Source organism: Perna viridis, chromosome 12 (assembly GCF_037379345.1).
Source record: "Perna viridis isolate PV_CMFRI_1.1 ecotype Kerala chromosome 12, ASM3737934v1, whole genome shotgun sequence".
Lineage (NCBI taxonomy): Eukaryota > Metazoa > Mollusca > Bivalvia > Mytilida > Mytilidae > Perna > Perna viridis.
Genome location: NC_142456.1, coordinates 2,303,282 through 2,330,379, shown reverse-complemented (window position 1 = coordinate 2,330,379; position 27,098 = coordinate 2,303,282). Strand labels below are relative to the sequence as shown.

The window sequence follows — 27,098 nt, the reverse complement described above, 5'->3', positions numbered from 1 at the left end:
AATTTCTACAAAATTTTGTTTTATTTGTTTACTCAATTTTTTATACAAAGTATTTGGAAAATATAACAGTTAGGTGAAGCAATGTAGAACTAATCAGTTGAAATGCATAACAAATGAAGAAATGAAAAAAAAATAAATAAATAAGGTTTAAATTGAATTAAGAAGTTGGTAGATCTTGAGTTGATGAAAGTCCATGGAATATACAAAGTTTAAAAAATGTACAAACATTTACTCAAATGCAATATACTCAAGAATAATGGTAAAAAAACATGGGTAATATGACTTGAATGGATTTATACTGCTTGCACATTTTTCTGATAATAAAAAAGAGAGCATAGAAAACCTTAAAAAAGATCTTTAAGTAGATAGAAAAAATAAAGGTAAAAATAAAGATGACAAAAAAAATCATTCTGATTATTCAGCCTTTTTTGTTATACAAATTGAAAAAAAAATCATGCATTTATTTCAAACCTGATCCTATAAGTATATATCTTTTGTTTCACCATACTTGACTATTTTTTTAACTACTTTTTTGTTCCTCTGTTTATGTCGAACGTCTGTGGGAAATTAGTTCTTGAGCGGCAGGGATATCTAACTCTAATCTTTAGCACCACCTAGGGGAGGTAACTACCTTGATCCACAGATTGCAACATTTCTGCAAAAAGTATTTGTTTCCCAGATGATTTTTTATAATGGTAAAAGTTGCTTAGTAGTTCTGATTGACACAGACTGAGATAGTCATTTTGATGAATAAATATATCATATATTTATTCATCCATTATGCAATGAAAGTAACACATATGATCACTGAGTAATGAACAATGTCACTTGAGCATTGAGTGATGGACAATGCCACTTGATCACAGAGTAATGGATAATGCAACTTGATCACATACCCATTCATATGATAATAAGATAAACAAACAGTTACTGTTGTCTGGTTCAAACTGGGATTGCCGTTGCCAATACTTTAACATATCATGTTGCTAGCTGTGTCTTCAGCATGGTAATAGAAACAGTTCAAATCTTTGATTGATGAATCAATCTACATCTATCAATGTCTTACAAATTAACAGCAAGACAAAACTAATCATCAGTGTCCAAACAACATTGTAATTGTTCAATGTAAACTGCCTGTTTTCATTATTTTGGTTGGTAAAACAGACCATGTAATACCCTAATGGGTTCATAATGATCAGATCTATTGCCAATACTTTAACATATCATGTTGCTAGCTGTGTCTTCAGCATGGTAAGCAGGTAGCTTCCGATATCCTCATCCTGAAAATAAATGCAAAATTCACAAAAATATTGAGAGTACTGCACATAGAATATCACAGTCCCCTAACGGCTGTAATTTAATCAGAAATTAGTAGAGGGCATTGAAACATAAGATTGATCTATGACACATCAAGAATTTAATACTAATACATCTCATTATCTGCAAGCCTTTCAGCATGTCTCCTTCAGCACTGCCAGTAGAACTCCTAAGGCAATGATATGCCTGTCCAACAGCTTTGCAAGTTAAATAACAACTCCATAATTTATGAAAATGGAAAGGAAGCATCATTCAATCTACAAAAGTACAAAATCCCAGCAAGCACTCTTGACATATCGTATGAAGTATGAGCAAGCTGATCAAATTTTCAATTTGGAGATGATATATTTTGATTTTTTCATTTCTAAGTGATATTACATCACCAACAAATTTCAAGTGTCAGTAAGAAACAGAGTCTAGGTACATTGTATGCATCACTTCAAGGAAATCAGTCTCAGCCTTCATGAATAAACTGTCCAAAAATAACATACCTGATGTGACCAAGAAACCAGCACAGACTTAGACTCTTCATCACCAGAAACTTGTATCAACACAGAATCAGATATACTGATGGAACCATCTGATGAATAACTCACTGGAAACTCCTTCAGGGTACTAGAATGAAGTTAATGTTGGAGTTTTTATTTACAAGTTCACCTAAGAATCAGGTTAATAATGAGAAAGACATATTTATACCCTTCTATTTTTCTTTGGATTTTAACACTAACTATTTTTGGCAGCATGTTAAGGCTGTAATGTTTTTGCAAATGAGAATAAAAATATTGGAATAATTGTAACGAAGATTCAAGGCTAAATTTAGTAGCAGTATTAATTTGATACAATTTTAAAGACTTCAGTAAAAGTATTTATTTACCAAAATAAAAATTCAGACAATTGGAAGGACAGACAGAATATTAGATAAAGTGATTCCAATAAACCACCCAATCATTGAGTAGGGGTATAAAAAAGCCAAGTATTACAGTGACCATACTTTTATTTATGGGTACAAATTTTCATGGTTTAAGGGAAAAATTATCAATGGATGAATTCTTGAATACGTGGATTGGAAACTCTATCAGACAAACAAATGGAACATTTCCTTTTTGTTGGAAACCAAATTTCCTGGTTGACTAAAAAAATCCTCGAACAATAACACTTTCACAGTATTCTATAAATAAATTCCTGTTACAGATATTTTACATTTTTTAAACAAGTACCACAAATGAGGAAATAGTCAGAAACAAATAATCTGACACCTTTTGACAACTTGATATATCCTCTCTGCTGTCTGACTAGTAGGTCCTTCCTCCTCTAGTGTAACTGTTGAGGTAAATCTGAGGTTATGTTCCTCTAATCCCAGCTCCTTCAGGGCCTGTCCTGGGTCTATCAGCTGTAGTTTCTGAGGACAGATAGAATGTATAAATATTAAAGTAAGAATTATATGTATGTATATTTTTGTAATGTCTTCTAAATCATGTGCATGAAACATGAATTATCCTTTTGACAAAAAATGTAGAAGCAAACATGTTTTTTTTTTTATTTGTATTTTCTAGTTAGTTTGACTATCATGGACTGAAAAAATGGGAAATCATGAGCTCTACAGACGGGAAGTAGCCACAATGAATATCACAGGATATCACAAAACAAACTCAGGCATATTGACTTGATACAAGTCTTTCTGTGTTGATATAACAACGAAGGTCTAAATATACACTGTGAACCATTTTTTATCTACCCACCTGCTCTCATAGTAACAAATGTGAAAAATATAACCAGTTTGTATTTAAAGTAACTAAACTGGCATTTTTTAATTTTATATATGTAAAACACAAAATTTTCTTGATATTTCAGAATAATCACTATAGCATATGAACATTTAAATGTCTTAATTTAGTATTTCTGATGGAACATATTTTCCATATTATATACAGGAAAAATTATTTCACATGATTTTCACCTGAATTGAGCAAATAAACTTCATGATGAATTTCACCTTAAATTCAGGTGAATCGAGTCTTCACATGAAATTCACATGAATTGATAACATGAAAGTCGTGTTAAGTGAATTTCATGTGAAGCTTGATTAACATGAACTTCACATGAAAAATATTTGCCTGTGTATGTACTTAATGCTATTTTTACCACAAAATCAATGGCTGATGTAGGTTATTATTACTTACAGTGCCTCTCATAACTAATGCACCATGGAATAATTTCTGTCTCTTAGAGTCTGGTGGGAACATTCCTAAAAATATTTTTTAACAAAACTGTTGAGCAACAAAATTTGTTTTTTTCTAAATGAAATTGAATCCTGATTTTATTAATGGACAAACTGAAGGAATTTCTATTATAGAACATTTCATAACAAATTTATCAGTCACATTTCAGGACTTTGTTGGTCATTATAGACCTTTTTCTAGGAAAGGTTGAGGGTCTTGATCAATTTTGCTAACAAACATAAAGACCCCAATAACAGCTAATGTTTACTGTGAGTATAGCTCTATGCTAACTTATATGTAGACTCTAATAAGAGCTTACGTTTTAGTATAAGTACAGCTCCATGCTTACTAGCATATAGGCCACAATAATTGCTTATGTTTGGTGTGAGTATAGCTCTATGCTAACTTGCATATAGGCCACAATAAGAGCTAGTGTTTAAAGTGAGTACAGCTCTATACTAACTTACATATAGACCCCCAATAAGAGCTTATGTTTAGAGTGAGTATTGCCCTTTGCTGAAGACATGAGTTTGACCAAAAATGTTATCTCTCACTATAATTGATCTGAAATGTGCAGTTGTACACAGGAAAAATTGCAACATATTTTTTTTCGTATGATTAGGACCACCATGAAAAACATATGTTTTCAATTAAAATAAAAATGTCATTTAAATATCAATAGGTTAACAAATGTTTCCCAGATGATTTTAATCACTATTTTCATTTGAATTGGGGCAAGATATTAAGTTTGAGTTTTAATTGGCAAAAAAGATAAATTTCAAAACCAGTCGTAAACATGTTGCCATATGTATTGAACCATATGAACACATATGTTGCAATTTTTCCTATGTGGTATTTGTCTTATTGGCATTTTCCCAACATCTCTGTTTTAATATTTTGTATTTACATTTCTACTAATTTACTTATTTAAAATTTTGTGATTAAGGGTAACTTTATCATTCATCAGTGTAATGAAAATATTTAAGTAGGTATTATTTTTTGTTGTTTAAATGAAGCACAAATAGCCATGAACAACAGTCCATTTATACTGTCTTTTGTAAAGTCTGAAAAGTTCAAATCTTATAACTGGACACAAGCACCCAAGGAGTACAGATACCTACAATACAAAACCAAACAAAGAATGAGATAACAATACAAGGATTCCTTAACATTTGCCTGACAATTTTAAATTTTCAAGAGCAACAAAAATAATTATAGACAAAACAGAGTAAAAAAAGTAATCAATAAAATCATATTACATGTAATGAAACATCTAAACCTCTCTGTAACAGTAAAAATTATTTCAAGTAAAAAGCAGTAACCATGGAAACTTTAAAATATATATGGAAAGTACCTGACTTTGCTGCCTCCCTTTTCAGCAAGGGCAGTGATACATCCACAGGAATGTTGTGTTGTGTGTGTATAATAGCTGTCTCCCCATTGGCTGGTTTAAAACAATCAATACCTAAAATTCAAAATTGATTTTTTAAAAATCCATAAAAAATATCAATAAAGTAAATACAATGTATTTGATCCTAATACAGTACCTGAACCAATCCATGCAACTTTCATTGCTACTATTCACCAACCACTGAGTTTTCGATCAGTCATCATTCAGTGAAACTGATTCGTTAAACCAGTAATCGCTTCCTTTTTACATTATGTAACTAATGATCAATTCACATATTTTATGGATTGGTTTGTTTCCGTTTTCCATTTTTACACTAATTTATTAAGTTAAATAAATTCAGACATTAATTAATTTACTTGTCGTTTAAATTTACTACCATACATACTCAAGTATAAGTCGATCCGCCTATAATTCGGACCCCCGGTTTTAATCCAAAATTTCTGGAACCAAGCCTTGACCGATTTACAAGCTGGACTGATTTCTGACCGCTGCATCGCTAATATTATTTAATTACAATGAGTACATCTGTACGTTTTGATAACTTCAATAAAAGTTTAAATAAATAATTACAAGCCAGAGTCATTTTTGTAGTACATGTAGTAAGTAATTAAGCTCTTGACAAGCCATGTGGATTGTTTTGATACGGCCATTTTTTCCTTCATTCTAATTTAGGTACAACCAATAACCCAAATTAAAATCATAAATATAGTGAACAACAAAGAACAAAACTGAAAATTTATGATACAACTCATTTTTGAAGATATTCTAGAAAGTTAAGAGATTTTATCTAACGAAAAAGAAATTTATAAAAAGAAAGGTCATTACCAACTAAATATTGATTACTTTTGTCATGAATTATGGTACATTATTGGGTTATGTTTCTATAATACCCTTGCATCTTTGGCTATATTAGGGAGCACAGGTGAAAATCAATACACCAAATAGATGAGTTGGAAATAAAATCATTAAAGGCCAGTATTGTTGCAAAATAAAGACTGAACAGAAAATATTCTTTTACTGCATCATATTTTAGCTGTAAAAGATAGAAGATGAAGACAAGTCTTTCTAAAACCATCGTTTAACACTGGGGTAAACGGTGCTGGTCTGACTGTTCAACGTTGGTGTCATACTCATGTCAGTTATCAAGCTTTTGATATTTTCAAGCTGAAAATTAGGTTCATAAGTGAGATCTCATCTATAAGTCGAAACCCTTCCCAGCAGTTAAAAATTTAGTCCTAAAATCTGACATATAGGTGAATATATACAGTATTTTCAATTGAATACAAAATATTGATTTATTTTTTAATATCACACTTTATTTGATTTGTTCTGATCAAAATTCTGAAATTCACATGAACTGAACATCCGTCATTTTACATAACATAAACATGATCAGATCAGTCGCTGGTCGTTGGTAAGGTTACTTGCATCGATCAGTTCAGGGACTCTACCAACTAATGTTTTGATATAATCTTTCAACAATATTCAAAGTTATTTTTCTCCTTGTACACAGGAAAAATTGCAACATATATTCTTCATATGTCTAGGACCACCATTGAAAAAATGTGGAAAACGTATGTTTCTGACTAACAAATTAGTTCACAAAAACAATTAAATAAAAACCACATGGTGTTTATATGTTTTCAATAGGATTTCATATATGAAATTGATATGGTTTCAAAAAAGTTAGAATTTGATTCTTAAATTACAGGAGTAGCCCTTGAATTAAAACCTACCAAACTGATGCTGTATTTTACTCTTTAAGAATTCCATTTTCTCTGCCTCTCCATGAACGAGCATGACGTTCTTAGGTTCACACCATGATATTAACTGCATTATACCCTTAGCATCAGCATGGGCACTGAATGACATATACTGTACGCTTAACTTTACTTCTAACTAAAAAATAAAAGTTCAGAAAAATATGACATAGTGATGGGCACTGAATGACATATACTGTACGCTTAACTTTACTTCCAACTAAAAAATAAAAGTTCAGAAAAATATGACATAGTGATGGGCACTGAATGACATATACTGTACGCTTAACTTTACTTCTAACTAAAAAATAAAAGTTCAGAAAAATATGACATAGTGATGGGCACTGAATGACATATACTGTACGCTTAACTTTACTTCCAACTAAAAAATAAAAGTTCAGAAAAATATGACATAGTGATGGGCACTGAATGACATATACTGTACGCTTAACTTTACTTCCAACTAAAAAATAAAAGTTCAGAAAAATATGACATAGTGATGGGCACTGAATGACATATACTGAACGCTTAACTTTACTTCTAACTAAAAAATAAAAGTTCAGAAAAATATGACATAGTGATGGGCACTGAATGACATATACTGTCCGCTTAACTTTACTTCCAACTAAAAAATAAAAGTTCAGAAAAATATGACATAGTGATGGGCACTGAATGACATATACTGTACGCTTAACTTTACTTCCAACTAAAAAATAAAAGTTCAGAAAAATATGACATAGTGATGGGCACTGAATGACATATACTGTACGCTTAACTTTACTTCCAACTAAAAAATAAAAGTTCAGAAAAATATGACATAGTGATGGGCACTGAATGACATATACTGTACGCTTAACTTTACTTCTAACTAAAAAATAAAAGTTCAGAAAAATATGACATAGTGATGGGCACTGAATGACATATACTGTACGCTTAACTTTACTTCCAACTAAAAAATAAAAGTTCAGAAAAATATGACATAGTGATGGGCACTGAATGACATATACTGTACGCTTAACTTTACTTCCAACTAAAAAATAAAAGTTCAGAAAAATATGACATAGTGATGGGCACTGAATGACATATACTGTACGCTTAACTTTACTTCTAACTAAATATAGAAGTTCAGAAAAAATTAAGAAATAAATTAAGGAAACTCCATTTTATCATTGTTTTACCATGGGGTGGCCATTCATGTTGCATTGTTCTACACCGAGCAATAGCGAGGAGTTAAATAAGAACATAAATGGCCAGCCCATTGTAAAACAATGAAAAATGGAGTTTCCATGATTTATTTCGATTTTCATAGGACCAGTTTCTTCGTAGTTTTGATTAGATACAGCCTATGTGTTGCACTAAATGTTGGTTATGTGTTTATCACTTTTTTACCATGGGTGTGGTCTAAAGTTTGAAGCATGTCATATTAGAATATGGCACTAAGATGAGCAGTGAATGACATGTAACAAGTTCATTAATTGAATACTGATGTCCTATGACAGATATTTGGTGCATTTCAGGATGAGAAATTTTAATATATTGAACAAACCCTGTTTGCAATCGTAAAACAAGCTGAGCCATATTTTTATTGTGCCAGCTCACAGAAGAAACAGTGTATAGGTAGGCATGCCACATCAATTGGACACACTATCCTGACCCCCAGGTAACCAGTCATAACTCTGTATGTCACATGCTTGGCTCAACTAGAGATAAAACCCTCCACCTCAAATACTGAAGGCAAATATACTACCAAAAGTTCAGAACTTGAATATTGTGAATTATGTAAAAAAGAGAAATCATAGATGTTATAATCTAAGCAACCAATCATGAAGTAACCAACATTGTCTTAGAAATAGTTACAATGTAGTTTTTTTCTGTATGACTGTATTTTTACATATAAAGTAACACCCCAGATGAGAATCATGCAAAATGTGATACATGGTTTGAAAGCCTACATATTTTTTTGATGTTTTGTTTAAAATGTTATAGTAAACAGAAATTAATATGTGGCTTAATTGTTGTAAGGAGATATAAATCATATAGAATGTTTTGTAGAATTCAAAACTATTGGAGATAACCCAATAAAATTACTATGAAATACACTATTTGACTTTCAAGGTGAATTACCTCCTAAAACCAGACAGATTTGAATGCATTTATACATTTTATCACACAGATCCATAAAGTAACTTAAGAACAAAAATAAAAATGTGTAGCTGTTTTTGTGGGTGTATCACACGTTAAAAAATTTGCATGATTCTTACAAAGACTGTTAATTTAAAAATCCCATTAAATTAGAACTTCGGGTGATATGGAAATAAAAATGTGTACAACTTATTTATGTACTGAAACAGGTACATCTACATACTGTTAAAGAATGAATTTTCTGAGTTGCTTATTTTTATGAATTCTGTGAACATTTTGGTGATTTAAAACAATATTGTGTTATATAGTTTTAAAAGTCAATTTTTTGCATATACTATTTTTCAGGCTTTTCTGTCTACCACGAGAATAGTGAAAATTAGTATATCACAATAATTAATATGTTTTCAGTATATAATATATAATGTATATAAACTTTACAGTTTGCTTATTTTCCATCTCCAGTCTCCGTGCTCCATTCAATATTTTATGCCCTACTGTTCCAGCCACACAATATCCTGGCATTATTACCTGAAAAGTTCAGTAACAAACATTACTTTTATTTATGTTGGACATTATTGCAATGATTATATTATTGCTATTAAAATGTGACTGCCTTTAGGTGTATTAGCATTCTGTGGTTTACTTTACAGAACGTTGTAAGCTTAAAATTATTAGCGACAAATTTAAACTTACAAACTCTGAACTTATCAATTAAGGATCTCACATGAAAAGACCTTATAATTTTTTTAATTCAACATTTTCAAAATTACTACAAATGTATTTTCTTGCTACAATATTGCAAATACTGTGAAAGTACCCTGGTACTATTGTTTGTGGGGTACCAATACATTATTGAATGATTAAACAGATGAACTTTCAAAATCAAGAAAGATGAATTCTGATTGGCTAATCAGAAAGGTAATCAGAACAGAAAGTGTTAGATCCTACATGCAATGACTGAATGGAACAATGGATAGGTTTAATATTAATTAGATTGTATCACTTATCATTTTAATCTTAATCATTCAATATTATATCCTTTTAACCATTTGTGACTCCTCCAACAAGAACTAAAAAGAAATTACCTTCTACATAATCTACATATGTATATAAGGCACATTGTGTCTAAATTTCTGTGAAAGTACTTTTATTTGTGGATACCAATTTTTATGGATTAGGGAAGAAACACAAGTTTGCAGATTCTTGAATTTTGCAGTAAACAAATCAATAGAAAGCTTTTTGTTTGGAAGGAAATTTCGTGGTTTGGCCTACACACTAAAACTATGAAAATTGGTACCCAATTAACAACAGTACTTTTACAGTATACAAGCACTTACTAAATTCAAGACAATTATAATTTCTGAAATTTAAACTTTAAATTTTTTTTTTGTAACAATACTACATAACACACTAACCATATTATTAGGATTAGGAGCCCATTTTTTAAATATCTGTAGAGAAAGACCAGCATGTAACATTCCTGGTGTAGCAAATACCACCATGGCTCCAGGATTCTCTATATATCCTCTGTCAAATGGCTGCAAATATAAATTGATTTTTAGACTCTACTGTCAAAGATTTCATCAGAAAATTTCAACTACTTTCTGTATATACTGTGCACAGATTTTATAAATTTAAACCAATTTCTTTGAAAAAATAAAACCATCTAGATTTTTATTTTAATTTGTTTGGACAGAATCTTTGAAAACCAGTTTTCAAATTGCCAAAGTTGAAATTTTGAAACATTTCGTGAGAGTCATACATAAACGCTTAGCATAATTTCTAAATATGTTTGAATTTTGCAACAGTGATCTAGTGGAAAAAAATAAAATGAACTGGTACAAACTAGTAAAACAGGAAACTTAACTGATAAAGCTGAACAAAAATGACTTGACATAAAACTTTAATATACAAATTTGGCTCGATCTGGTGCACATGCTTGTCATAGCCTCACATTTTCTTTATATGAGTTTATTGTCAGTGAACTGTTATTGTCTATTTGATTATTTATCAGTTCAAGTGAACATTTAAGTAGCACTCCAACTAAGAACCATGCAAAATGTGATTAATGGTCGGAAAGCCTACATATTTTTAGTTTAGATATTTTGTGTATAATACCATACTTAACAAAAATTAGCATATTTTCATATAACCCTTGTTCATATGAGATAAAAGTTACACATAATGTACTATAGAATTCAAAATTAAGGGAGATAACTCTGTAAATGGCACTAAAATGCAATAGAAACTTTTAGATTTTTTAATGTAGATTATCTCCTAATGACAGATAGATTGGAATGAGTGATTATTCCATTATATAGACCTATAAAGCAACTTAACTGTTGAAATAAAATTATGTAGCCTCTTTTGGGGTGTGTCACATATTACAGAATTTGCATGATTCTTGCATAGACTGTTATTTAAATGAAATACAACTAAAACAGGAGTTTACTAGATACAGAAATACTATTAATGCTGAAATAACTTGTCAAGAGCATTGTGACATATAAAAGGGAAGGGTGGATCACTCAACTTCTCTATCTTAAGGCTAGCTAGTTTAAATCAAATACCTTGATGTGCTTAAATTCAAACATATTTCTTTGTACAAATGTCTTCTTAATCTTCTGACTGGTCCATGTAATAAACAGCTTGTAGTAATGGTTTGCCTGGTAAAAAAAAGAATTCAAATAAGATCTTTAACATTTATGTCACTTTTACAATGGATCAACCCCACATAAATCCCAGTCAGGATATCCTCCTATTTACACTCAATTAACCCTGTAGTCTTTTGCACAAATTCCCTTTATTTTACTCTTTTTAGACTATGTACAAAAAAAAATGTACCGAGGAAAATAGTCTAAGACAAAAGGTCCACCAAGTCACACCTTGTAAAAAGTTATATCTATAAATGTTTGGTACCTCACATAATTTCTGCTCCAATCAATGAATATGTGTATTATTAAATATCAAAGTAAAATATAGCCGTATATCTTAAAACTTTGTCAAAAATGGTTTTGAGGCCAGATGCAGCCTGTCCAGTGGTGTGAGGGTTTCTGCATTGTTCATTGAAGACCCATGGATGGCCTAGAGCTGACATTTATCATCCTGGTTTAGTAATTGTCTTTTTGACATATTCACCATATCCATTCTCCTCATATTTTCGTCACATATAGTTCAGGCTTTAAGTTTTCTCAGTATTTTACCCACAGGACTATTTGATAGTTAAAGTAGGTAGCACTCAAACATATTTTGCGGTCCCTTCATCTGGTCTAATACTATTTTTAGAACTAATATAGCCTAGGTAGCCTAAAGGACTGCCACTTGAAATTTCAAGGTAGTCCTCTCTCACTATACTTAGCGAAATATATTGGAAATTCAGTCATTGACTGATGTAGAAATTTAAAGCATTATACTTGTAAGAAAGTCTCACCTTTTCAGTCAATCCCAAGGAAAAGTATATTGGTACTTTGAGATTCATTCTGTCCCAGTAACTCTCCAATAAAATACACAGTTCTTGTGCTCTTCCAAGAGCAAATACTGGAATCAAAACCTGAAGATAATTTAATAAGGTTACATGTACACTGAACATCTTATTGGGTTAAAGGGCCTTCTACCAACTCTGGTAAAATAAACATGTTGGCTTTAAACAGATTTTCTGATAGAAGACTGATTTCAGTACTAAGAAATTAATATTGATAGACTAATTTTCATTTTAGCAATAAAATATTTTTCAGTAGAGATGACTGAGGATAATATAATAGATAGAAAAAAGGTCAGTATGTCTTCTCTTAAACCATAATTTGTATAAAGCTCTCAGATTGACATCCTCATTCATAGTAAACTGTTTGAACATTAGGAAAAGTCTACTATAGTTATAAATACATATTATTACTGCTGTTTAAATTTACCAGGTCAACAAAGAAAGCGAAAAATTGGCAAAATCACAAGTAAATATACTGTAAAAAATTATTCCTAATGGTAAAATCCAGGTTTGAAATAGAAGAATTCTGCTAAAAAGCGGAACAAATAATGTCATCCATATTATCTGAATAATGTTCAACCATATTCACTAACATGTATAACAGTTATCTGTATTGGGCCTTAACCATTTATTGCTGAGTTTGTGGCAATAAAGTATTCAGCATTTAGTGTATTCAGGGATGATGCTACTACAGTTGGGGCCATCCGGCAGCCTCATTTCTCTCCTGGAGGCCCCATTCCCCGACTGGAAAAATCCTAATTGTCTGTATCTAAGTTTTTAAATCTGGATTTTTTTCATGTCCGTGATTGCTTTCCTATCCAGATCTACTTTGTAAATCAACCAAAAGTTTACATCTAAATCACACTCTGGTCAAATTTGAAGGATTTACCATGTTTATGAACAGAGACAGGTACTTTTATTATTTGATGGTTATTTTTTAAAATAAAATTAAATGTGTAATGAATTATTTTACTTCATAGTGTAGGAGTCATGTTATTTCTGTGTCTTATAGTTTGAAAATTTCCGATTCCGAGGGAATATTCCCAAATGAACTGATGGTAGACCCTTTTGAAAAAGTTCAAAATCATCCCCAATATTAAATGCTATTTTGTCTTTGATGCTGATATTTACATTGACAGCTGTAAAACTGTGACCTTTTTTTCTAGAGATATTAATAAAATAACTTATTGATTTGGGTTGATCATAGATTTGCCACTATCAAACCAAACAAAATTAATAAATACAAATCTTTAAATAAAATACAACTATCTCAATTCTAATGTAACTCTTAAAAATATCTGTGAAAGTAACAATTAAAGATCTTTAAAAAATACAATTTGTGCATGCATTAAAATATTCTGAAGCAGTCAAATATGGAACTGATACATTGAAATTGAAGGTGTAATCCAGTGAAATTGAATGTGTTATCCAATGAAATTGAAGGTGTTATCCAATGAAATTCAACATTACAACAAATGCTGCATTAGAATTTTCATTCTTTACAAAGAAAGGGAAGTATCAGTCAATAAAAAAAAAATTCAGCAACCTTCCCGCCTTTCTCTACACAGCTATGAACTTTCTTCAGGAAATCTCTTTCTCTACATCGTTTAGAATCCCTGATAGTTGTGGCGTAAGTAGACTCTGATATAAGTAGATCAGGACGACATTTATCAATCCATGCTGCACCAAGGTGACGGTCTGGGGTCATGTTGTAATCTCCCTAGTTACAAAATAGTTAGGCAGTTAGGCAGTGTGTTTTATTATACATGTAACAGTTTGTTTGTTTGTTGGGGTTTAATGCCCAAGCAGCAATATTTCAGCTATATTCAGGTGATGAACATGAAGTGGATGATAAAATGAACATGAAATGATGATGAAATGAAAAATGGGATAGGACACAAGGATAATGGGGTCGACAAATTTTGATTGTCACTGGAAATAGGAAAATGGTTCTTACTCCGGGAGAATACCACAGTAGGGTTTTTTAACGTGCAAGGAACGTGGCATCTTTACTAAGATAAGAGTGGAAATCAAGGGAACTAAGATAAGAGTGGAAATCAAGGGAACTAAGATAAGAGTGGAAATCAAGGGAACTAAGATAAGAGTGGAAATCAATGGAACTAAAATAAGAGTGGAAATCAAGGGAACTAAGATAAGAGTGGAAATCAAGGGAACTAAGATAAGAAAGGAAATCAATGGAACTAAAATAAGAGTGGAAATCAAGGGAACTAAGATAAGAGTGGAAATCAAGGGAACTAAGATAAGAAAGGAAATCAATGGAACTAAAATAAGAGTGGAAATCAAAGGAACTAAGATAAGAGTGGAAATCAAAAGAATTTATTCCAAGGACAAAGAGCAGACATTCATAACTAAGAACATGAAGTAACCAAAATAATATGAACAAAAGAAACAAAAGTAAATGAGCAACTCAGACTCCACTAAAAACTGGAAGCATGGACCAGGTGCACTGTTAGGGTAAGCATCCAATACTTTTCTAGAAACACCTGCTCAGTTGCTCATAATATCTCAAGTCCAGGGAAGAAGAAAGAAAAACTATGACACTGTTCTTATGGTTCATTAAACTTCTGTAATGATAACTTCAACCTTGTAGCAACATAACCCTGTTCCAGAAGCCTAATTGTAAGAAGTCTAGCAGAGTACAAAAAATCTGTGTAGTTACTGCAAACTCTGGCATAATGTGTAAGTTGTTCATAAAAACTCCATATGCATGTGCTGGATGGATAATGCCACAAATGAAAGGAAAGTTGACAATAAGGAAGTAGATGTAATCACGTTGGTTGTATGATTTTGTCATGAGTTTTTATTACTATATATCTCTAAGTGGATGTCAATACAGATGCATAAACCAAACTTAAAGAGTGAAAATCATAATATGATTACAAGCAATGAAGATTTAACAAGCAGAATTTATTCTGTGTATGAGAAAAATCTTCATGCATTCTTTTAGTAATTATATTTTGGTTATTCATTATAACCAATTGATTTTTCTATTTATTATAGATTTTCTTAATAATTCATTGCTGTTTTCATCATAATTTTTAATTTTTGTGATTGGTAGATTGATATTACTGTTGTGACATTATCTAAGAGTGAAATTACAGAATTTATTTTGAATGTGAATTATTGAAATTTATTACACATGGAACATTTGCTTTGTTTCTATATAATAAATTAACAATTAGTCACAACTTTCTTTTCATGATTTCCATGAACAACATTTCCAAACATTTTTTATTGTCAAAGCTTTCCCAATTAGTAGTTTTGACTTTCTTAAGCCATATTGCAAGTATTTTACAGGACAGAAAGAACCACAGCCAGTCTGAAACAATGGGATGTAATGCTGGTGTTATTCTCTATCATATACCAGTCAGTAGAATGTAATCTCAATGGTCATGGCCATTACAATTCCCATAAAACTGTAAATGTAAGGACAGGAAGTAAAGATTTAATACATACTGTGTAGACAGCTGACTGTTGTCCCACCCTAACCTGAAACATAGCAGCACCTAACACATGACCAGCGTAGTAAGCTTTGATCTCTAGTTCATCATCAACCTAAAAATAACAAATATTTTCTCTTTCTTCAAAATTGCTGATTATTTATTTTCTGTAAGTACCATTCTGTGTAAGAATCAGACAATGGGTGGCACATCATTTATCTCAAAGTTATTTAAATTCATCCTGAATCATCTGTGACTGATATTTTTTGACTGATCATATGGGGGAAACTGCAGGAAAATGTCCTTGTCCTTTTTCCACAGCGTATTTCAACTAAATTTGACCTATCAAAATCATAAAAACTTTACAGACTGATGATCTGGAGGTTATGAGGCATATATACTTGGATTATGCAATAAAATCTCTGTACGTTTTTTCTTCTTCATGTATCACACCTTATGCACATTTTGCCTGATTCTTAGACAGAAGAGTACTAAAATTTCAACAATGTCATACAAACCCTTTGCTTCACTTGTATTTCAATTTGACATACAAATGTTTTTTTCTGATTAAACATAAGAATGGTAATAAAACAATAATCACAACTGATTTTTATAATCTATAGAGTAAAATCTGTCGAACCAACCACATTAAGGCTAATGAATTACTTGGGTTTAGGGAGATAAACACTGGTTATATAAAGAACCTCTAGAAGTTGTCTGGTTTGTCCAGGTTTCTGTTTAATTCAGTTTCAATGTATATTACATCTATAGGTCTATATTTATGAAACAACAGCCAGTTTAAAAAATACAATGTTGATTATTTGAAGATAACTTGACAAATCATTCAGAAACACAAAGAATACATTTTACACTCAAATAATATTTAACCTATGGTAAAACTTAATTTAAAGAAATGTGTCCATAGAACATGGGTGATTTAAACTAAAAGAAATAGACAGGAAACTGAGACCAAAGTTTTATGTACTTTACGAACCAATAAACTTAAGTACCATTTCAATTTTAAAATCATTCCAAAGGATTCTAAACTTCAGCTGATCAATTGTTTTCTACAGAGACAGACAGTAGTATTAGTTATTGCCCCAATCCAGAAGGTGATGAAATGTAAATTCTAAATTATTAAAGAAATCAGCAAGGAAATATTTGTTTTCCTTTAATCTTAATTTCTGGAGAAGACAAGTTTTGGGAAAAAGTAATTGAATTAAATATTTTCAGCATACCTTGATGACTTCATGAAGATTTACCGGAACAACTTTCTTCATGCAACTTTTTATCATCTCTGATGTGAAAAAGTTTGTTTCTCCTTTCCTTTCTACTGTTATTTTTCTGTAGTCTTCCTACAGCAATAAAAAAGAGGATATTTTCAGATTTCCATTCATCATGTAACATGTAAAAAGGGATGGAAAATAAAACAAAAATTACAACATATCTTGTATGCACATGATCACTGTACACAGTACATACATTTATATAAGACATGATTTTACTAAGCAAACAAAAAATTGGAAATTGAGGAAATTGGAAGTAAATGTACAGTAAAAAAGGCAAAGTAACTAAAATTGTGATTCGAAAAATCTTATTTAAATTTTTTTTAATGTCTATTTGTTCAAGATTTTCAACGAAGTGTCTAAAAGTTACATTCACAGATTAACGGAAAATTTTATGCTGGATTAAAACAACATTTCTACACTTAATTTTCTTATTTAAAGTACGAGATTTAACTAGCATTTAAATTGAAAACTTTTCTACTGAGAGTAGAAATGTATTGGGTAGTTTAACAGGTGAAACACAGTGTAGGATCTGTTTCTGTTATAACTTTTCACCATTGTATGTAGCTTTTTCAAGTTTAAATAGATAAATATCGAGATTAAAGTCAACATAGTTAGCAGATATTCCAAACAAGAATGACATTGTTCAAAAGTTCACACAGGTGTTTAGTTGTAATGAAGTAAGAAATATTGTCATAACATAGGACAAAATTCTACTTAGAACTATTTAAAAGTACTCAAAAAAATAAAAAAAATTGTATTGTAACTAGTATCAGTTTAATTCAACTTTCCAAAAGAGATTTTAGTTAAATTAAAGCATACCAATAAAATAGGACAAATAGCTTTTGTTGGGTGTGTCATATAGATTGGTCCATCATATCCAACCATTTCTGACATGTATGGCAGGGCTCCACAGTGGTCCAAATGGAAATGTCTAAAAAAATAAATGAAAGTGTAACAAAGTAAAGTGGACTCTTGTCCTACCAGTGCACCTGTGACTGTAACAGCAGAGGAAATTTGTCATACCAGTGTACCAGTGACTTTAACAGCGGGGGAGTTTTGTCCTACCAGTGACTTCAATAGCAGGGGAAATTTGTGCTACCAGTACACCTGTGAATGTAATACCTATCCTACCAGTTGACAAGTAACTGTAATGCAATTCTTCCTGACTTTACAGGTTTATAACAACAAGATTCTACATCCAATATATTTTGAAAAGGTGGATGATACCACCCTTCCTTCATAATTAATTGAACAATGGATTTTGCAAATGTAAATAAAGAAAGTGTAAGTAATTTATTGGCCAAAGGACACAATGGAGACACAACAAATTGTGCAAAGAGGAATGAGATATTTTCTCAAGTTTCCATTAAATAATGGTGCATTAGATAGTTTCAAGAATTTATCCAAACACAAACTTCATGATATTCAGTAAAACATAACACATACAGCCTGCAGTGAAGGGTGGTATATTAGATCACAACACTCAGAAAAGAATATCAACCTCAACTTTGCCTTGGGCAATATTCTTCCTCTGTGTGATAATCTAGTATACCACACTCAACTGCAGGCAGTGTGGGTAAAATACCACTCACTCAATGAATGGGGGGTATTTACTAAGCTAGTTATGAGGTCTTGAGATGAAGTATCACAGTAACAAACTCTGCTAATAATTATGGTCTTAACCTCCAAACTAGCACTGTTCTATACTGTAATAATAGACCTACGTAATGATAACACAGTCCAGGTGGTCTGTTAACCTTTCTGTCTGTGTGATGTATGTAAAGTCAGGAAATCTTCTCTGCAATTAGAAGAAAATATTCAATAACAAAACAGCAACTCCTTGGGTTTGCTAACAGTGTTAGACAGTCTTTATCTTTTTTTTTTTAGATCTTAGCAGGTTACAATTTCCAAATTTTTAAATCTTTTAATCTTGTTTCGGCAAACAGGGATATTTGACCCTAATTGCATCCCTACGAAAAAAAACTACTGTCATTTAAGTGTTTTTGTGTATTACTTTTTTAGTTTGATTTTTAATAAATTTTCACAAATCTGTTACCATAGATTTCATTAGTTTCCTCGTCGGGTTATTTAAAGTTGTATTTGTACTTGTTGAAAACCTTTTGGTGACCTCAGAAAGTATTTACTATTTTGGATTAAGTTCATAGGCTGGTGCATTTGTTACATTTCACAATATCCATTCCTTTTCCATTATCTAAATCTTTGTTGTAAATCAAAACCTTGATGTGAAATTTATTTATCTTGTGAAAAAGTTTTATTCCTTAATAGCAGAAATCACAAAATACATCTACAGGTATAGTTGCTATTTCATTTTATCAGATTTATAATATGTTGCATTTTCAGTGTTCTAGGATTCCAATATCCCATCACCAAGGGCGAGTGTACTAATTGCACTACAGTGAGGAAATTTATAATTTATGAAGTTCCAACTTTTCTTCAGCAATCAGGAAAGTTGAATTTCTGAAAGGTTTTGTGAAACATTGAAAGCAGACTTAAATAATGGACAAGTTATTTTCATTTGGAGTTTTCCAATGAAACTTAACATTTTCAAAAATCCTATAGCACTGTTATTTTTTCATCTAGCTCACAAGTCCTATACACTATCACTACACTGTGCAATTACTAAAATGTAGATTATATACGCACATCATCGTTATATCCCATATGCATCCCACAATCCATCATAATGTTTTTTCCACCAATGGTGATGAGAATACAGCTTCGACCAACATCTATAAAAATAGTTGATATAAATACTCATTACATAAATAAATCATAACATGTAATTATAGATTAATACATGGCCTTTTTAATACTGCCCTTGTTATCAGCCTGGGATCTTGATATTGGCCTTGAGGTCTTAGCCTGAGTGACGATATCAATAATGGCTGACAACAAGGGCAATATCTAAAAGGCCACTTTTTAATCTGTTTACCACATATTTTCATACCAGAAATGAATTAAATTATTAATGAAATCATACAAAAAAAAACAAGCAAATAATGTGCATGATCTACAACAGACAACGTTACATCAAATCAACTGTGACATTGCCAATGAACAGGATAACATTCTAAACAGTTGTGTGGAAGTGATGTCAGTAAAGCTCACAAAAGGGCAGATATTGCCCTAATAATATGTTATTGCCCTGGGGCAGATAACATACATAAAATAATGCCTTTATCACATATGCAAAAACAATGTTTTTCAATCAAATATGTGATAACTCAACTGCTTGTATCAAGTCCCGAAAGTTGTGTGCATCCGTATGTCAACAATATGCTTTCAACTTTGTATTTAGTGGCGATGTCAGTGAATGGAATTGTAATGAAATGATACAAGCAGTACCTAAAATAAATTTCAAAACCACAAAAAAATCAAAATGTCATTGATCTGTTACAGCGGATATTATTACTTTTGTTTTTCAGGCCTTTCAGAGCTTACTTAATGATGTGTTTTTGCTTGTTGAAGACCTTTGAATGATATATGAAAGTATTTACTATTTTTCATTAAGGTTATACAATGGAGCATTTACCATATCTGGTCCTTTTTCTAATGTATATATGAAAACAGTTATTTTTCAGCTAAAATAATCTTTTACATTGCTTTTAAGTGAGATCACAAAGAATTTCTAGTATTTTATCAAATCTGATATCACCAAAAGTAAGTCTGACTAAAGTACATCTTGTACAACATATCTTCTAGATTGTATCAAAAGAAACAAATCCATGTGTTAAAGATTTTGTCAAAACAAACAGCTAAATTCCAGAAAAACACAGAAGTTACATGTTATAATTATTTAATGCGCATGTAAATATGGTAGTAAAGGGATTCTCATGGAGGTTTTCTTGATTATTATGTGGTAAAATTCCACTGAATTTCAATATTGTGAACACATCTTTCAGGAGCAATACGAATATAAAATTGTTCTTTAAGATTCATCTGCTGTAAAAAAATTATTTCTATCTATGAAGTAGTTTTGGGTTATGATAACTGTTGTACTATACATACTATGCATGTACATGTATATCTACGTAATTCAATATGACAAATTTTACTGTTCGAAAGGATGCCAATGTTTTATTTTATCTTGGATAAAAAATTGTCCTATCACCTGATCAAAACTAATGGTCATGAACTTTAAACCATGCCCCTTTTAACCTGACTACTTTTATCAATGAAATAATCATGTCAAGTGGCATGTGTATTGGAATAAATTATTATGAATTTATCTTAGTTTTTTGCCAAAATATTAAATTATAAGGTGTGTAACTAAGTAATATCTGAATATATTATCTTGTATAAAGAACTTCGGTTCGATTTACGCATAACATTAATGCTTTACAGTTTATTCTGCGTAAATCGAACCAAAGATCTTTATACAAGACAAAATATTCAGATATTAGTTACATTCCTTACATATATTACAGTGTATGTGTGTACATATGTACCTACATAACAAAACATTCATTTTAATGTTAACCTGACTTATCAGAGGCAGATCAAGGATTTCAGGTATAGAATTTAAGACCAAGCGAAGCAAGATTATTTTTGGGGTAGAGTTGGTTAAAAATCAAGATTTCACAAAATTTTTGTTTTTTTCAATCTTGGTGGTGTATCGAGTGTCAGCCAACTATGAATCTGTGCCTGATTACCCACAAAAACAGAAAGCTTTTATGTGGATTTACTAATGTTGTTTTTCAGTATATTCATAATTATGACTATGTACAAACTTACCTTGGCCAGCTCCTAAAAACAAAAAAAACAAAAATGTTTCAATATACATTCTTGAAAAAACAAATGCAAGAAACTAATAATGATTCAAATCATCAAGATACCAACATGAACCAAGAGACTAATATTTAGAGTAGACCATATTTACAACAACATACATGTAAAAACATAACAGTAAATAGTGGTTTCTGACTATACATGTAGCTACTTTATGTTTGGTATACATCATACAAATGTATATGTATATATTGAGATTACTTGTGTGTTGAATGTTTTTGTAGTATCTATGCTCTATGTGTTTGGATCATGCATGCATTATACGTGCTCTTTCTAATAAAATATGGAATTAAAGTGAATTGTTCCTGGTTTAACCGTGCACAGACTTGACATCAAATTGTTATGCATGGTACATTATAGAAATGGGGCTTACAATTATGGGCCACTGTTTGTTGGTTTGAAATATCCTTGACTGGTAATATTTGATCATTTAAACAAAAGGTAAAGAGAGTTTCCTATACTTACATTATTCCTGCCATCCACTGAACCACCTGTGTCACATAAAGGCAGAGATAAAGGCCTAAATGTGTTTTCCCATAGCTGGGATTGAATTTAAGAATTTTTTCCACTAGCTCTATAAAGCAAGCGCAGACAATTCAAACTTGCTAAATCAAAGTTTCTTTGGTTATTTTTTAACTGAACTTATGATAAATATAGAATTCAAAAGTAAATTTTAGCTAGTGGAAATAATTTCTATTTGCAAAATTGAATTTTAACATGTATATAGCAAGCAAGTTTGATCCACACATAGGATTACAATGGTAACTTTTGAGAGGCCATCTCCAGAGCCACTTGATACAAATAGAACCAAAAGTAGATATCTTGTAGAAGCTCTTGCCAACATCATTTCTGCCAAGTCTGGTTAAAATTGGTCTAGGGAATTTCATACAGTTAAGTAGAGCAAAATGTGAAAAATTTTAAGATGACATACAATGGATGTGAAGTGATGGCATAAGCTTACTGGGCCTTTTGAACCAGGTGAGCTCAAAATAGAAATAGAACTTTAGAATACATGTAGCATTTGATCAATACAAGAAATCACCTATCTAAGTTGTGATTTATTTTTCGCTAATTTGAATGTCATTTTGTGTCAAATTGCTTTGTACAAATTAAATAAACAGCAAAAACAATTTTATAAATAACAGGATAACAATTTCTATTTTTAAAACTTTATGGACTTAAATATTTTATATCCAATTTTGGTTCTGATAAGATGTTTATTATTTTTTCTGGTATAACAGGAAACAAAACTTTTTTTGGAGGGGGCCTTAAGGGGCATGAGACATCAACTCAAAATCATCATACCTTTTTTTTGTTTTGTTTTGTTTTGTTTTTTTTGGGAAAAAAATTGAAAACTTCTTTTGGTTCTCTAATCTGCACATAAAATTCTTTTATCCATGGAATTTTCAGACAGATATCCAGTGATAAGACTTCATATATATAAAATTTGAAAAACTCTAAAGTTTTTCTGCGAAATGTAAAAAAATCAAACTTCTCTAACTTCTATTTTCCAGATTTTTGGTGATGACTGTCTTCAGTTTCAGCATTTATATGTACATTTTGTACGATAAAATGGTGGCTTAAATTGAAACAAGCCCTATACATTGTCATTGCATATGAATTTAAAGAGAAGTAATTTAAAAAGAGTGTGTGACAAAAGATAAAAAAACATTGTATCAATAAAATCATATTACTGTGGTAAAGCACATGTATCACGTGTGCATAAAAATGTCACCAAAAAAATTTTAAAACAAAATTATTTTCTGACCTATAGCTACCAACACTATTTCTATCAAATTAGGTTGGAGATCAGAATTGCTCTAGCAGTCGCCAAAGCCAATAGATTTGTGAAGCCTGTTAGCATCTGCAACTATCTCTTACACCGCTGCAGGAAAATAGTTCAACTGATTTACAAATGCAAACGCTAACATATCCTTTACCATTATTTCGAAAATATTAAGATTTACTTCACATATTTCATATTATTTAACATATAAACAAAACCAATACACAACTTTTAATCTGAACTTAATATGCTGAATAATTTGGTTTGAATTAACAACGATCCAATTAAAAATATAGTTGACTTCTAATCTCTTATCAGTTGCTCATTTCCATGCATTTACATTTACTTCCGATATTCAAGTTGTTGGACACAAAATAAGCTATTTCATGTTAAGCTGGGAATGAAATCAACAATCTTAAGTTGAGTACCAATCAAAAGAGCTGTCTTCATATTTTATGTGGGGTTTATAATCCAATGATTGCCATAAAGAAAGGGGTTCCATGCTATTATTTGCTTGTTTTTGGCCAAGCAATACAAAAAATGGAGCCTTTCTTTGCATAAGGCTGTTATACCAAAAAGGTGTGTTCTATTATTTATGGTACCATATCACTCTTAAATGAAAAAAACAACAACCAAAAACATTGAGTCAAAGGAACTAAAAGCTGACTGTTGGGTTGAAAACCAATTGTGTACTGATTTGAATCTAGAAAGATTTTAGTATGGTAATGTTATAGCCTCGATGATGACATCGGAAGGAGATGACAAATAAACATAGAACTTTGCTAAGACAGTGGCATAGTAATTTTGACAAAGCAAGTTTTCCATGAATAGGGTCAGTCTACTGTCTAGTGTTATTGATATTTGTAATAATATTTATTACCTAATTATAAGGTTTTATCTTGTTTATTATATATACACATATTTTTCTCTATTTTCAAAATTTATTCAGGACAGGGCGATCTATTGCACGTAGATGTGACTCTGGTCTGCCAATTCGTAAACATGGAGCGGTCAATTTCCTATTCCTGGTCGAATGGTTGTCTCTTTAAGGTATTCCCCATTTCCATTCTTTATCATATCTCATAGACAAATTAGGTAATATAACAGTTATTAAATGGGTTGGATGCAATAGACCAGAATATTTGTCCTGAGGTACTGAGAATGATGATCAAGTGTTCTATTGCACTCGTTGGCCTTGTGCAATAGAACACTTGATCATTCTCAGTACCTCAGGACAAATATTCTTGTCTATTGCATCCAACCCATTTAATAACTGTATAATGTAAGTGTCTCTGCAAGTCTATAACACTTGAACTATATGTATAACTTATAAACTGAGAATTAACTGCAGCTAGATGAGAAGTGACAAGAGCAAGCTTATTTGAACGACTGTGACACTAGTTTGAATAATTTGAGAGACAATTTAGATCTGGAATTCTCTAAATTGAATTTGACCTGAAAATTTAGAAACTTGAAAAGGCCAAAAATAGTAGTTTGTACATAGGTCAATTATGCAGGACATCAATGAAAGTTTTGTGTTCAACTGCATGTAAACCAACGACGAATCTGAATACAATGTGAACTGACAAAGTGCTATGATACCATGTGAATTCAATAAATTTATTATCAATGGTAATCAGAATGGTGAATTTAAATTAAAGAGTTTGATTTCAACAACAATCTTGTGTTTATAGATTCATTTGAAGTCAATCACAGTTCTTTACTTTTATCTTATCCCTTGTTTTGCGATTAGACAATTATTTAAAGCGTAAAAATTCAAACAATTAATATAAATTGATTTGGTACATAAGTACTTTGATTTTCTGGCTGATAACAGAAAACTAATTTTTTTTGCCTTATTTGTGAAAATTCATGGAAATTTATCTAGAAATAACCTTCCTATAATTTTTTTAAAGCAATTTTGTAAAGAAACAAAGGGAAAATTTACAAGTGACAGAATACATGTACTGATGGCTCTTCTCTGTAGGTAGGGAACTTCTTTTTTTCAAAAACATTTTACAAGTGAGTTTTTGGGGTCACTTACTGACTTTAGACTTCAACAGCACCTGAGCAAAACCAATATAAAATGTTTAAGAGTAGGGTAAGAAGGGTAGAAGGAAACAGACATATTTTTATTGGGGTGTAGGGGCTGTTTTTTTTTTCAATTTTGCCAACAACCAAGTCCAAAACAAAATCACAGGTAACTTATGACATATATATACATGGTGTGTCTATAAATTGCCTGTTTGAACTATATAGTTTAAAATGGCATTTACCTAACGGGGTAACACGAATCTCTGTCATGTTTTTTAAAAAGTATTAGCCTTTCACTTAAAATTGCTTGCTCCTCTGGGCGCTGACATATTGAAAATAATATGAACCTGTAAAATGCGAAACGAAAGCAAAACGAAACGAAATAAATCAAAATAGACATAATGATTCAATGTGTACATCAAATATTCTATTGTTATGCAACTGGCATAGAAGCAGTGTTTAGTTGAGTCAAGTAATCTTTTTTATTAAGACTGTGTTTCAAAACAATAAACATATGAAACTTGATCTGTAAATAAGTTGAATCCAGATAGCTCATTTATTCTGTTAATTATAAGTTGTATATATTGCGATGAATAATACCACCATCTACATGTATGTAGCGGAGGCTTCCTATTACCACACACTCGATCCATTAGCTGTGCTAGTGGAGTTAGTAATTCTTAAGCTTAGTTGCTAGGGCATGGGCTTATAGTACAAGGAGTCCTGGGTTCGATCACCAACTTGTATTGTTGTCAAATTTGTAGGATCACCGTATTCTATTGTATTATATGTAGTTCAGAATGACAGCAAGGAGTCTGTTATTTCCCTAAACGATCAGTCGAGGTAAAAAAAAGCGTTATTTGTGTCTTTCAGAATGTATAAAAAGGAGCTTTTACAGAGAGCTGGGGTGCACATTACACTAAACGGAAACTTCCCATGTCAAAGAAACAAAAAACAAAACAAAACAAAAATGTTCTTCCATTCATATTATTCTGATGTACAGTGATTCTCAACCCCGCATGGGAAGAATTTAGAGTTATATTATATACGATGGGGACATACCTTTTTATAGGTTTAAACTGGTCTGGAGCTGGCATGTAAGTCAACTGCTAGTGGTCCTTTGTTTGTACATTTGTGTAATTTATATTCTGAATCAGTTTCTTTTTTCGTGGTAATAAAGGACTGAGACATTTTTGAACTGATTTTTAGATGTGTTCAATTATGTAATTTTTTCCACAGTGGCCAGATTTTAAAGGGGAGGGTTGTGTTCACGCCTAAGTACTTTAACCATGCCGTTCGATTTTTGCTCCTGTCTAAATGCAGGAATTTTTTGTCTCTGCATGTTTTGTTTCGTTTTCACCTTTAGTTTATTTTTATGGTACTTGAGTA

The 27,098-nt window shown here is 31.2% G+C and overlaps 1 protein-coding gene across 1 annotated transcript; it reads right to left on the bottom strand.

Moving 5' to 3' along the window:
- LOC148600751 (integrator complex subunit 11-like) lies at positions 1-26,059 on the bottom strand. Its single transcript, XM_088555137.1, has 18 exons — positions 25,952-26,059; positions 21,836-21,847; positions 19,745-19,830; positions 18,805-18,878; positions 17,900-18,011; positions 17,030-17,146; positions 15,808-15,906; positions 13,877-14,050; positions 12,280-12,399; positions 11,420-11,515; positions 10,265-10,387; positions 9,288-9,377; positions 6,684-6,846; positions 4,891-5,001; positions 3,498-3,562; positions 2,574-2,716; positions 1,809-1,932; positions 1-1,280 (listed from the first exon to the last, which is right to left on the bottom strand). The coding sequence occupies exons 1-18, from the start codon at positions 25,977-25,979 to the stop codon at positions 1,224-1,226; spliced, it is 1,794 nt and encodes a 597-aa protein (XP_088411263.1). The 5' UTR covers positions 25,980-26,059; the 3' UTR covers positions 1-1,223.
- Between the last annotated feature and the right edge of the window lie 1,039 nt (positions 26,060-27,098).

Coding starts and splice junctions, on each gene's coding strand:
- LOC148600751 (XM_088555137.1), bottom strand. CDS start 25,979: ATGACAGAGATTCGTGTTACCCCGTTAG. Junction 10,388..11,419: donor TTGAATTTAAGCACATCAAG/GTATTTGATTTA, acceptor TTATATTTGCAG/CCATTTGACAGAGGATATAT. Junction 1,933..2,573: donor ATATATCAAGTTGTCAAAAG/GTGTCAGATTAT, acceptor ACTTCATTCTAG/TACCCTGAAGGAGTTTCCAG.